The following is a 14128-nucleotide window of genomic DNA, read 5'->3' on the forward strand; positions in this document are numbered from 1 at the left end:
TCTGAGACTGAGCATGCAGCCCAGAAATTCTTTTCATCCAAGTTACAGCCAAATCTGACACGCAGAGCACTGCGCAGTCTGAAAACACGTCTTCCGCCTGCCTAAGCCTGATTCTGCCTTCTGCCCAGGTACAGGCGGGGAGTGCTGAGCCATAGGCACAGTCTCAGAGCACTCTCCTTCTGATCCCAAGTGGGAACACAAATATCCAGTCCCATAAAAGCCATTGAAATGCTTTAAAGACAGAGTTTGCACTGGCGGCACAGTCCTAGGAAGCCACGCTTTAAAATGACACAGCGTTTTTTATGCTGCTGTTGCCGAATCAGGAAATCTCTCTACAGCACGCCACCAACAAACAGCAAAAATGTGTGTTAAACTCTCTCTCCCTTATTTTTAAGCCTTTTAGGTTTTTAAGTGGATTTAGCCCATCACGTCTGGGCGCCACTCTGTTGTATTAGGAGCAGAGGGCTGCGTCCCCGGCACCCGGCCACCCGCACGGCTAGCTTTACCCGAAATAATTACACGGAAACTATATTCTTTTAAACACCGCTTGGCCCATTATATCTAGCCTTTTCTTGGCTAACTCTCGCACCTGGACTAGCCCATTTCTAATAATCTGTGTAGCCCACGAGCTGGCTTACCAGGAATGATTTTAACCTGCATCTGCCTGGAGTGAAAGAATCATGGCGACCCACTGACTCAGCTTCTTTCTTCCAGCATTCTGTTCTGTTTTCTCCACCCACCTATGTTTTAACCTATGAGGGCCAAGCAGTTTCTTTATTGCTTAACCAATGAAATCAACAGATTGATATATGACACTTCCCCATCACCTCCTATCCTCTCTTCCCATTGCTCTCCTTCCATCCATGCTGGGTACCACACGTGCTAAGCAAGCGCTCTCCCAGTGAGTCACACCACAGCCTGGGTGTTGTGTCTTTCTTGAAATATATTTTATGTGAGGCACAGCAATATTTATAAACATTGAAAAAATCAACAACAGCAATAGCCCAATTTACCTTTACATGATTAGGGGCCAGCATATGAAAAACACTAGCATTCAAGGGATTTAAGATTTTTTGGTGCACAGGTCTCTGTCTTGCTGGCAGAGCACTTGCTTAGGATGCACAAAGTCTGAGGCTCAATCCTCGGTGTCAGAAAAGGAAAAGAAAGCCTTATGCAGGAGGAGTTTTATTATATTTAAGCTATAATAGTATACTGAAATTTATTTGTTTTGTGCATATTTGAGTGTAAAGTACATTAAATTTATTTATATTTTAGGTACTTTAAATCTGCTCTTTTAGAGCCGTGTGCAACCCCTGGCATGTTTTCTGTTAGAAACTCACTTAGTGACTTAGTAAGCAGTAGGTGGAGGAGATGTGATCCTCGGGGTTTGAGGAGGTTATGTAAGTGGACCCTGCCCGTGAAGGGGAGACATGTGTGTGCACATGCACATACATGTCATTGTTAAATATGGTCAGTAGATGCTGGTGAAGCATTAAGCATGCAGCAAATATTGCAAAGAGAAAAGACCGTATGTGCATGCAATCTAGAAACAAGTAGCTGGCGACCCAGAAAGTTACCTGCAGGGCAGTTAGAGGGCTGGTGGGGTGCTCAGCTGGCTGTGTGAGAGAACCAGCCGTGCAGAATTGCCCCGGGACCTCACACAAGTGAGTGGCACGTGGCCCACACATAATAACGCTTGTCAAAAGAAGCAGCTACAAAAATTATAGAGTCATTAAACACAAATTAGGCCTCCCGCTTCTTATGTGCCGAGTGCCTGTGTGAGAGGTATGGAATCCTGCCACCTTCATACCATTGCCCCGCTAGGAGAGAGGGAGGGGAGGGAATCACGTCTGCAGCCCACTGATGGGAAGCTGTCCTGTTTTCCAGCTCACGGCCCACTCCAAGGACTAGTGCCATGGTGGAGTTAAGTCCTGGAGAGGGTGAGGCTGCCAGCTCGCCACAGACCTCTCCTTTGTCCAAGGTGAGCAGCCCTGGGATTTATGGACCATTACAGAAGCTCATAAACATAATTATAAGTTGCTGCGTGAACCCTACCATGATGATGACATTGACCATGGCCAAGCCCCTGGTAGTTGCTTCAGGGCTGTTTTCAGCAGTGTTTATTTTGAGGTATAACTGATATGGAATGCAGTTCACTTGTTTAGAGTGGGCGTTTGATAGACTTTTCCTGGAGTCACAGATTGCGTGAACCTTACCACACTCCATTTGAGAACTTTACTACCGTCCTACAAAGAAGCCCCGTAGCTGTTTGCTGTCGGCCTCCGTCTCCTCCACTTCACCCACTCCTGATGGAGGAAGGTCATTGGTTAAATAAAAAGAAACTACTTGGCCCTTATTGATTAGAAGATAGGTGGGAGGAGTAAACATAACAGAACACTGGGAGGAAGAGGAAGTGAGCTCAGACTCCACAGCTCTCCTCTCCGGAGCAGACGCCTCAGAGAGATGCCGTGCTCCGCTCTCCCGGGCAGACGCAGGCGATGAAGCAAGCTGCCAGGTTAGACATGCTGAACCTTTCCCGGTAAGACCGGAGCTCACAGATTATTAGAGATGGGTTGATCGGGATGTGAGAATTAGCCTGTAAGGGCTAGAGCTAAAGGGCCAAGCAGTGTTTAAATGAATACATTTTGTGTGTTGTTATTTCGGAGCATAAGCTAGCCAGGCTGTCGGGGTGCTGGGGATGCAGCCCCGCCGCTCATATTACTACAGATCGGGAAAGGTTCAGCATGTCTAACCTGGCGGCTTGCTTCATCGCGTGCGTCTGCCCGGGAGAGCTGAGCACGGCATCTCTCTGAGGCGTCTGCTCCCAAGAGGAGAGCTGTCGAGTCTGAGCTCACTTCCTCTTCCTCAGCGTTCTGTTATGTTTACTCCTCCCACCTATCTTCTAATCAATGAGGGCCAAGCAGTTTCTTTTTATTTAACCAATGACCTTCCTCCATCACACTCCTGCTCCACGGATCGTCCTAAGTCTGCCTGTTTCGGACACGTCATGTGAATATCATATATCACAGAGCATATAGTCATTAATTGCTTTATTATTGTTTGTACGTGTGCGTGCACATGTGTGTGCGTGTGGTGTGTGCCTGTACGTGCCTGTGCATGCATGCCCCCACAGACACAATTCAAGATATATACATATTGGTGTTTAATTCTTTAGGAGCAAGGTAGAATTTTAGCCAGAACTTTTAAGTCATTATAATTTAATTTCATGAATATTCAGTAGGACAGAAGTAGCTGTGTGTTTTGTGGATAAAAAAGGATGGGCAGAACCAATCATAAGAAACAAACTAAGCCAAACCCCAGACAGTGTGAAGTTGCCTTCACCTCACAGTTCAGGAGGTTTGCCATGCAGTTCTGACTGGTCAGTGGTGAGAACCGCTGGTGTGACTCACCAGTCAGTGGTGAGAACCGCTGGTGTGACTGACCAGTCAGTGGTGAGAACCGCTGGTGTGACTCACCAGTCAGTGGTGAGAACCGCTGGTGTGACTCACCAGTCAGTGGTGAGAACCGCTGGTGTGACTCACCAGTCAGTGGTGAGAACCGTTGGTGTGACTGACCAGTCAGTGGTGAGAACTGCTGGTGTGACTCACCAGTCAGTGGTGAGAACTGTTGGTGTGACTCACCAGTCAGTGGTGAGAACCGCTGGTGTGACTGACCAGTCAGTGGTGAGAACCGTTGGTGTGACTGACCAGTCAGTGGTGAGAACTGTTGGTGTGACTGACCAGTCAGTGGTGAGAACTGTTGGTGTGACTGACCAGTCAGTGGTGAGAACTGTTGGTGTGACTGACCAGTCAGTGGTGAGAACCGTTGGTGTGACTGACCAGTCAGTGGTGAGAACTGTTGGTGTGACTCACCAGTCAGTGGTGAGAACCGCTGGTGTGACTGACCAGTCAGTGGTGAGAACTGTTGGTGCGACTCACCAGTCAGTGGTGAGAACTGTTGGTGTGACTGACCAGTCAGTGGTGAGAACTGTTGGTGTGACTGACCAGTCAGTGGTGAGAACTGTTGGTGTGACTGACCAGTCAGTGGTGAGAACTGTTGGTGTGACTCACCAGTCAGTGGTGAGAACTGTTGGTGTGACTGACCAGTCAGTGGTGAGAACTGTTGGTGTGACTGACTAGTCAGTGGTGAGAACTGCTGGTGTGACTCACCAGTCAGTGGTGAGAACTATTGGTGTGACTGACCAGTTGATTTCCGACTTTTTCATGTGTAAAATGGGAACAACACACAGAGTTCAGGATTTGTGTGACAAAAAGCTAGGCTGATGTTGTCTCCATGTCACTTGAAGTCCTTTGACACAGGCGTCCTTCTCGGCGTCTGGCCTGTCAATCTCCATTATTAATGCAGGTGTGACTTTTGCCCTTGTTCCAGGTGACCCGTGGGCAGCTGAGCCAGGGGGCCCTGGAGTTCCAAATGAGGGAGCTGATTTACACGGACTCGGATCTTGTGACCACTCCAATTATCGACAACCCCAAGGTGTGCAGAGAGGGTGCGAACTTGGGGGCGGGGGGGGGGGGAGGTCAGAGCATTCTCCACCTCACCATGACGACAGTCTGCATCCCTCTGCTGTCTCTTCACTTGCATGTCCCTTGTCTGCTTGTCCCGTGTGCCCCGTGTACACGCGGTGGCTCTCTGCTCTGCCTTCACTTGCTCCCGCTCTGCTGGTCATACCTGTCACATGCCGAGGAGGGCCACTGACCCCCGGACCCCAGCCCGCAGCTCTCAGTCCAGCTGTGTTTACAAAGTGAGCCCCACTGGATGCTCAGGTCTCCAGAGTGTGGCTGAGCAGGGCTCACTGGCTGCTGAGCAGGGCTCACTGGCTGGGAAGGGCGGGCAGGCCACACAGGTCCCAGCTCCTGGTGTGCACCCTGCTCCTGTGTCCACAGTGTGTTGTTGAGGCTGACAGGGTTCCAGCCCCATCCTCATCCTCTACCCCCACCCGCTCTGTTTTATTCTTGCAGCTTTTTTTTTAAATGTCTTTCCACATTAATTTGTGGCGATTTCCCCTGCTCTCATGTGGAACATGTGGACACCCGGCCTTTTTCTTATATGACCAGCTCCCAGAATGGACTCTTTCCATGACTCAGAGTCTGCCAGAGAGCCCAGATTCTGCTAGGCATGATGGGTAATGTGTTCTAGAGCATCCTGGGATCCCACAGCCTGAGTTTCTTTACTTCCTTCCTTAAGGTTTCTGGGAAACATCAGTAAGCAGGAATTAGGTTTTTAACACTCCCCCCGCCCCCACAGACGGGGTTTCTCTATGTAACAGTCCTGGCTGTCCTGCAACTCGCTCTGTAGACCAGGCTGACCTCAAACTCAGAGATCCACCCACCTGCCTCTGCCTCCAGAGTGCTGGGATTAAAGGCGTACGCCACCACTGTTCAACCTTAAACTATTTTTGTCTAAAACATTTTAAGCTATATTTTAAAAACAAGGTTTAGAATCAGGGAGAGGATTCAGGGTTCAAGGAGGCCTTGCTTGCCGTTACTCTGCCTGGCCGGAGTCACCTGAGGCCCTCGGGTTGCCAGGCTCCCACTAATCTGCTGTCTCTGATGTCCTTTGTCACGCTTGAGCCTCCTGGTCTCCTACAGTCCGTCCCTGTCTGTCACTGCTGGTGACATTTAGGTTTTCATGATTGTAACATTTTGCTGAGTGATGGTCTGGTGTTTGTGGAGTGGTTTGAGTTAAAATGTATGTGTGGACTCTCACTATATCATCTGTCGAGAGTGTTGTCTGTCCCTGAGGGCTTGAGACGGCAACACGGAGTTCTGCAGAAGTTAGACTTGGGCAACTCCCAAGGCTCAGGGCCGTGGGTTTCTTCACCACACCCTTTCTCAAACGAAGTGTGAGATAAACTATTATGTGTTAAGATCTTCCAGAATGGCTCTTCCCTCCTCAAATACAGCCAAGTCCTGACTGTGGTTCACTCCTCAGTCTGATTTCCACCCCTCCCCCGACCCTGTCCACGCCACATCCAGACGTCAGCCCACCTTCCACTGCTCCCCCGACCCTGTCCATGCCACATCCAGACCTCAGCCCACCTTCCACTGCTCCCCCCGACCCTGTCCACACCACATCCAGACCTCAGCCCACCTTCCACTGCTCCCCCCGACCCTGTCCACACCACATCCAGACCTCAGCCCACCTTCCACTGCTCCCCCCGACCCTGTCCACGCCACATCTAGACCTCAGCCCACCTTCCACTGCTCCCCCCGACCCTGTCCACACCACATCCAGACCTCAGCCCACCTTCCACTGCTCCCCCCGACCCTGTCCATGCCACATCCAGACCTCAGCCCACCTTCCACTGCTCCCCCCGACCCTGTCCACACCACATCCAGACCTCAGCCCACCTTCCACTGCTCCCCCCGACCCTGTCCATGCCACATCCAGACCTCAGCCCACCTTCCACTGCTCCCCCCGACCCTGTCCACACCACATCCAGACCTCAGCCCACCTTCCACTGCTCCCCCCGACCCTGTCCACACCACATCCAGACGTCAGCCCACCTTCCACTGCTCCCCCCGACCCTGTCCACGCCACATCTAGACCTCAGCCCACCTTCCACTGCTCCCCCCGACCCTGTCCACACCACATCCAGACCTCAGCCCACCTTCCACTGCTCCCCCCGACCCTGTCCATGCCACATCCAGACCTCAGCCCACCTTCCACTGCTCCCCCCGACCCTGTCCACACCACATCCAGACCTCAGCCCACCTTCCACTGCTCCCCCCGACCCTGTCCACGCCACATCCAGACCTCAGCCCACCTTCCACTGCTCCCCCCGACCCTGTCCACACCACATCCAGACCTCAGCCCACCTTCCACTGCTCCCCCCGACCCTGTCCACACCACATCCAGACGTCAGCCCACCTTCCACTGCTCCCCCCGACCCTGTCCACGCCACATCTAGACCTCAGCCCACCTTCCACTGCTCCCCCCGACCCTGTCCACACCACATCCAGACCTCAGCCCACCTTCCACTGCTCCCCCCGACCCTGTCCATGCCACATCCAGACCTCAGCCCACCTTCCACTGCTCCCCCCGACCCTGTCCACACCACATCCAGACCTCAGCCCACCTTCCACTGCTCCCCCCGACCCTGTCCATGCCACATCCAGACCTCAGCCCACCTTCCACTGCTCCCCCTGACCCTGTCCACACCACATCCAGACCTCAGCCCACCTTCCACTGCTCCCCCCGACCCTGTCCACGCCACATCTAGACCTCAGCCCACCTTCCACTGCTCCCCCCGACCCTGTCCATGCCACATCCAGACGTCAGCCCACCTTCCACTGCTCCCCCCGACCCTGTCCACGCCACATCTAGACCTCAGCCCACCTTCCACTGCTCCCCCCGACCCTGTCCACACCACATCCAGACCTCAGCCCACCTTCCACTGCTCCCACTGATCCTGTCCACGCAACATCTAGACCTCAGTCCGATTTCCACCCCTCCCACTAACCCTGTTCATGTTACATCAGCCTAACTACTTGTTTCTTTATTGTTTTTAAGAAATTTCTTTCTATGAACTATCTGTCTATAATTTTTGTCCTGTTTGTTTTGAATTCTTAAGTATTAAGGATTTTATTGTTTAACAGACATTTGCCTTATTTTCTCATTTAGAATTTCAGCTGACAGCAGGGTCACGTGTTTAATGGTTTTGCACCTCCTCAGGACAGGTCCCGGCAGACACTCTTCAGATGCCTTCATTTCTAGAGAGAGTGGATTAGCCAGTTGAGCCCGGAAGCTGGCGGGCAGAGCTCTCTGCGGGACTCTGTCTTACTGAAGAAGTTAGTTGAAGTGGAAAGAAGCCATCTGTATTTACATTTTTTAGTCTCACGTGGCACTGTTGAAGTCTTTTTTGTTGCTAGTGCTTTGAGATAGGGTCTCACTCTGCAGCCCAGGCAAATCTTAGCCCTCCTGCCTCTACCTCCCCAGGCTGGCTGCACTGGGTGCCCCACACCTGGCCTGGATCCTTTTGATGCCAGCTAAGTTTCCTATCATTCCTTTTTGGCCTTGTTGATCTGTAGCTGCAGAGACAACTGTTGACTTAAAAGGTTTCTCAACAGCGTTTTTCCCGTTATTTTCATAGATAATGAAACAACCTGCAATCAAGTTTGATCCAAAAATCTTGCACCTACCGGCTTATTCTGGTAAGGTCCTCAGGCTCTCAAAGCGTTGACCTTCGTAAGGGAACTTTACATACGTGCAAACGGAACGTGCGCGTGGGTGCGTGTGGAGAAGATCTAATTGGCCGTCGTCTTGTCAATCTTGTCAAGGCTTTGGGTGCATCCTGCACAGCAGGAGTCAGCTGCAAATGTCTCTTTGCCAGCTGTTGACTTTCCTCTGGGCCAGTGCCCCCTTGTGGTGGGGAGACTCCTGGGGCGCTGGGCCCATTTCCCTGCGAGTAGAGAGGCTTCTGCCAGTGAGATGTCTGTCTTGCATAGTGCTGTGTGAGCTCCAGCAGTCTAGCGCCGGACTGGGTGGGGGACACTTGTGGGCAGCGTTGCTGTCCCTATGGGGGCGTGGCTGCCCCTATGGGAGGCATGACTCACCACACCCAGTGGGGGGATGGTGTCTGACCCCTGTTGGCGCCTGGCTGCCCGAATGGGGGCATGACTGACCCCCAGTGGGGCGTGGCTCACCACACCCAGTGGGGATGGTGGCTGACCCCTGTTGTGGTGTGACTGCCCCCATGGGGGCGTGGCTGACCCCCTGTGGGGCGTGGCTGACCCCTGTGGGGCGTGGCTTACCACACCCAGTTGGAATGGTGTTAACTTAAACGTTTGTACAGGTCCGACTGGTCCATGGATGCCAACCAAGAGCGAGCCCCACGGAGGGCTGTTTTGAAGGACCAACGTGCAGCAGAATTATAGCGTGGCCAGCAAAACCCGGGGAGGCACTCAGTCCTCCTGAGAGCTAGAGAACATTTGTAATTTTAAAAAAGATTTATTTATTATGTATACACTGTCTGTCTGCAGGCCAGAAGAGGGCCCCAGGACTCACTTTAGATGGTTGTGAGCCACCACGTGGCTGCTGGGAGTTGAACTCAGGACCTCTGGAGAAGCAGCCAGTGCTCTTAACCTCTGAGCCGTCTCTCCCACATCTGTCTCCAGATGAAGCGCAGCCAAAGTCAGACGCTAATCCTGTAGTTTTCCTTGGTGTGTGTGGGAAGCTAGAGACGGGATTGCCAGGTTGTGCCCGCACCCTACTGACCTGGGTATGTGTATATTTAACAGTAGTTCTATTAGGCTTCTAAAAATGTGTGCAGATGTGTGTGGACATCCTGTGTGTGTGGTTACATATGCACAAGTACGGTGCAGCTGCCCAAGGACGGCCTCCAGTGCCATCCTGAGACATGCCGACCAGTGGGCCCCAGGGAGCCTCCTGTCTTCACGTGCTGTTTGTTTATGTGGATTCTGACATCATTGCCCGTGGCCTCGGCTTGCATGGCGGCCGCCTTCTCCCCAGCGCTCTCACAGCTAAGACATTGTTATTATTGCTGTTACTTTTTTTTTTTTTTATTTTTCAAGACAGGGTTTCTCTGTAGTTTTGGAGCCTGTCCTGGAACTAACTCTTGTAGACCAGGCTGGCCACGAACTCAGAGATCTGCTTCCTCTGCCTCCCAATTGTTAGTTTGGCAGTTCACTGACATAGTTAAGAAGTCTCTCTGGGTGGGGAAGGGCCGTCCAGTGGAGTGTCTCCTCAGGGTGGGGGTGGGGTTGGGTGCCTTTCCGGTCGATACTGTTGTGTAGTGTTCTGTCCTCATGTGCTCTGACGTTCTGCAGTGGATAAGTTGCTGCTCCTGAAGGACCAGGACTGGACCGCCTTCCTGCAGCAGGCCTGCTCCCAGATCGACTCCAGCGAGAAGAGCGCAGGGGCGGCGAGAGCCAAGCTGAACCTCCTGTGCTATCTGTGCGTGGTGGCTGCTCACAAGGAGGTGGCCACTAGGCTGCTCCACTCCCCGCTGGTAGGCACTTCAGGGGGATGCCTCCCAGGGACCACCTGCCTCCTGCTGTTGAGCTATTGGCCTTTGTGTTTCAGGGGTGCTAGTGCAAAAGCTTGGTGCCTGGGGTTCAGTAGTAGGGCGGTTCCTTAGCCTGATCACAGCATGGGTCAATAAAAGCAATAAACTGCGGACTGAAGCAGTTCATTTATTTCTGTGGTGGTACTGAGGATCAAACCCAGGGCCTTAGGCTAGGCGAGTGTTCCACCACTGAACCATACACGGTCCCAGCTTCTCTTCTGAGCTACGGTCTAAGTGTCCTGGGCTTGCCTTGGATTCATTCTGTAGCCGGTTGGTCTTGTGCGTGGTCTGGTCTGGTCTGGGTCCCCTGGAGAGACGCCAGGGCTTCCAATGGATAGAAGGATGTCAGGCCTCAGAGTCCTAGCTCTCTGCTCTCCTGAGAGGGTACCCCTTAGGGCTTTATCCCTAACCCTGGGCTTTGCACAGTTCCTCAGGCGCCGTCTGGAAGGAATGACAGTGGGCAGGTGGCACTTCCTTTTGGGTCCCCAAGGTCGGCCTGAAGAGTTTCAGTTTATTTTGCTCCTAAGTCAGTATGAGGGTTGGGGTGTCTGTTGGGGACAGGAAGCCAAATGTTAGGGGTATTAGTAATAGGATAGGTCTCCTGGAGCCACTGTGTGGACACTGGGAATTGAACATGGGTTCTTTGCAAGAGAACATACTTTTCAACCGCTGAGCCCTGTCTCCGGTGCCCTGGTCTTAGCGTTTGTTTATGTTTCTTGCTGGCACACTGGATGCGTTTGCGTGTCTGTCGTCTGTCTGTAATTGCCTCCCTGGGGTGTTCCCATCTCAGCTGTATAGATTTCCCTGTTAATTCAGATACTGCTTTGGATTCCCTGCTGAATAATACTTACATTTCGATGTTTCTCTTTTTCTAATTCTAGTTCCAGTTGCTAATCCAGCATTTGCGAATAGCTCCAAACTGGGATATGTAAGTAACGTTTGTATTTTAAAACCTATTCTTGGGGGTTTTATAGTTGCTCCTCGTGAGCACAGTCTGGTCATACTAAGGGAATCTGAGGCAATCCTGAGTAGCTCACAGATGAGCGAGGAGAGGTGTGGAAGTGGCTGCTGCTTTGTTTTCTCAATCCGGAGTGGGACACTTTGTATTTTAGGCCATCACTTTCCTGGCCCTGCCTTTTGGGCTGTGCTGCCTCTCACTCCCTTTCCTTCCCGGGGCAGGAGCTTCCCCATGGTGTCCCGGAAACCAAGGGGCCTCCTACAGAGTTCTCTCTCTATGGATGCTGCAGGCTCTGGCTCTCCTCCTGGTGGGGCACGATTCCATGATGGGCTGTTCTGAGGAGTTTATGTGGGGTACAGAAGTGTGTGGTGGGGACCCCAGATCTGCCCCTGCTGAGTCTCGCTGTGGGGGTTGAGTTACCCACTCAGTACATCCTTGGCCAAGTGAGTGAGGCCAGAAGACGGGGCTGCTGCTTCTGAGTCTGGTCCACACTGGCAGTGTTGTGATTTTCTTGTATCCCAGCCCTGTTCTCCTTGGAACTGGGGTGCTGGGTAACAGCGGAGCGTCCTGCAGCCTTGGAAACAGCTCTGGTAGGCAGATTCATTTTTCAGTCTGGAGCGCCCCCTGCTGACTTGAAAGTGGTTAAATTCTTTCCAAGCATTGTTTAAAAACCTTTTTTTACTATTTAGATTGAATTTCATTTTCTCAAAAAAGTGTGTTTTAATTGTTATTTTCTATTTTTTATTTTTTGAGAAAAGGTCTTAATATGTATCACAGGCTGGCCTTGAACTCCTAGGGTATGTCTTCCTGAGTGCTGGGGTTAGAGGTGTGCACCACTTTGCCCAGCCATGGGAGCTTTGATTGGATGAAGCTGAGGGTGGACAAGGGGCAGCCCTCCCCCGCTGGGTCTTCTTGTACTCTCTCATGCTGCTTTCAGCTTTTCAAGTTTGTCCTGCATAGAGGAACACAAACCTAGCAAGGTGTGTTGTGACTTTGTGCCTGTCCTCCCCAAAACGCACGTGTTTTTTTAATGTTTTTATTTTTTTTATTGATATTTATTGAGCTCTACATTTTTTTCTGTTCCCCTCCCTGCCTCTCCCCTCCCTCCTTCAGTCCTTCCCCAAGGTCCCTGTGCTCCCAATTTACTCAGAAGATCTTGTCTTTTTATACTTTCTACTTCCCATGTAGATTATATCTATGCAAGTCTCTCTTAGTATCTGCATTGTAGTCTAAATTCTCAGAGATTGTGGTTTGTAGGCTGGCTTTCTTTGCTTTATGTTTAAAAACTACCTATGAGTGAGTACATTGTCTTTCTGTGTCTGGGTTACCTCACTCAAAAAAATGTTTTCTAGCTTCATACTTTTTTCTGCAAAATTCAAGCTGTTGTTATTTTTTCTGCTGTGTAGTACTCCACTGTGTAAATGTACCACATTTTCCTTATCTACTCTTCAGTCAAGGGGCATTTAGTTTGTTTCCAGGTTCTGGCTATGACAAGCAAAGCTGTTATTGACATAGTTGAGCACATGTCCTTGTGGCATGATTGAGCATCCTTTGGATATATACCCAAAAGTGGTATTGCTGGGTCTTGAGGAAGGTTGTTTCCTAATTTTCTGAGAAATCGCCATACTGATATCCAAAGGGGCTGTACCAGCTTGCACTCCCACCAGCAGTGCAGAAGTGTTCCCTTTTACCCACAACCTCTCCAGCATAAGTTGCCAACAGTGTTTTTGATCTTGGCCATTCTTACAGGTGTAAGATGGAATCTCGGAGTTGTTTTGATTTGCATTTCTCTGGTGACTAAGGATGTTGAACATTTCCTTAAGTGTCTTTCAGCCATTTTAGATTCCTCTGTTGAGAGTTCTCTGTTTAGGTCTGTACTCCATTTTTTTTATTGGATTACGTGATCTTTTGGTGTCCAGTTTCTTGAGTTCTTTGTATATTTTGGAGATCAGACCTCTGTCTAATGTGGGGTTGGTGAAGATCTTTCCCATTCTGTAGGCTGTCGTTTTGTCTTGTTGACCATGTCCTTTGCTTTACAGAAGTTTTCAGTTTCTGGAGGTCCCATTTATTAATTGTTTCTCTGTGTCTGTGCTGCTGGGGTTCTATTTAAGAAGTGGTTCCCTGTGCCAATGCGTTCAAGTGTACTTTCCACTTTCTCTTCTATGAGGTTCAGTGTGACTGGCTTTATGTTGAGATCTTTGATCCATTTGGATTTGAGTTTTGTGCATGGTGATAGATGTGGGTCTATTTTCATTCTTCTACATGTTGATATCCAGTTATGCCAGCACCACTTGTTAAATATGCTTTCTTTTTTCCACTTGATATTTTTTCTTCTTTATCAAAGATCAGGTGTTCGAAGATGTGTGGATTAATATCCGGATTTTCTATTCGGTTCCATTGGTCCTCCTGTCTGTTCTTATGCCAATACCAGGCTGTTTTCAGTACTGTAGCTCTGTAGTAGAGTTGGAAGTCAGGGATTCTGATGCCTCCAGAAGTTCTTTTATTGCCCAGGATTGTTTTGGCTATCCTGGGTTTTTTGCTTTTCCAGATGAAGTTGAGTACTATTCTTTCGAGGTCTTTGAAGAATTTTGCTGGGCAACACATGTGTTTTTAATGTTATGGACAACCTGAGACCGTTTCCTACCCTCCTGCCTCTGCCCCTCTTAGTTCTGGGGTACAGGTATGCACACCACTGCGTCTGGATTTTTCATCACTGCAGACTCCTGAGGGTTCTGTGTCTAGTCAGCTCTCATCAATGAGAGGGGATTTCTTGTACGTTTTCATCTATGGGACTTACTTGATTGTGGTTTAAAGCTTTTGGCATTTGTTGTATAAGACACTCAGAAGTAGCCAGGCATGGCAGCACTCATCTGCAGTTCTCAGGAAGCTGAGGCAGGAGAATCAGGGGTTCAGTGACATCCTGGGAGCCATGTGATGAGCTCTCATCTCAGAGAATCAGCAAGAGTTGAGGCCTGTCAGGGCCGGCTCTGCTGTGGGAGGTGGACACATGCTGTCCTTTGTCAGGGCCGGCTCTGCTGTGGGAGGTGGACACACACTGTCCCGTGTCAGGGCCGGCTCTGCTGTGGGAGGTGGATCTTAACTCTTCTCCATGTTAGTTTCCC

The 14128-nt window shown here is 50.6% G+C and overlaps 1 protein-coding gene across 1 annotated transcript in view; it reads left to right on the forward strand.

Moving 5' to 3' along the window:
- Nucleotides 1–14128, forward strand: part of Ulk4 (unc-51 like kinase 4) — a 303260-nt gene that overhangs the window by 20618 nt on the left and 268514 nt on the right. Inside the window, exons 12-16 of the mRNA XM_041677287.1 lie at nt 1888–1981; nt 4390–4494; nt 8114–8174; nt 9810–9991; nt 10930–10976. Of these exons, the coding sequence (XP_041533221.1) occupies nt 1888–1981; nt 4390–4494; nt 8114–8174; nt 9810–9991; nt 10930–10976 (489 nt within the window). The remainder of the gene's footprint in view (nt 1–1887; nt 1982–4389; nt 4495–8113; nt 8175–9809; nt 9992–10929; nt 10977–14128) is intronic.

This window comes from Microtus oregoni, unplaced genomic scaffold (genome assembly GCF_018167655.1).
Source record: "Microtus oregoni isolate MIOR12 unplaced genomic scaffold, Mior012 000028F_ref0000031, whole genome shotgun sequence".
Lineage (NCBI taxonomy): Eukaryota > Metazoa > Chordata > Mammalia > Rodentia > Cricetidae > Microtus > Microtus oregoni.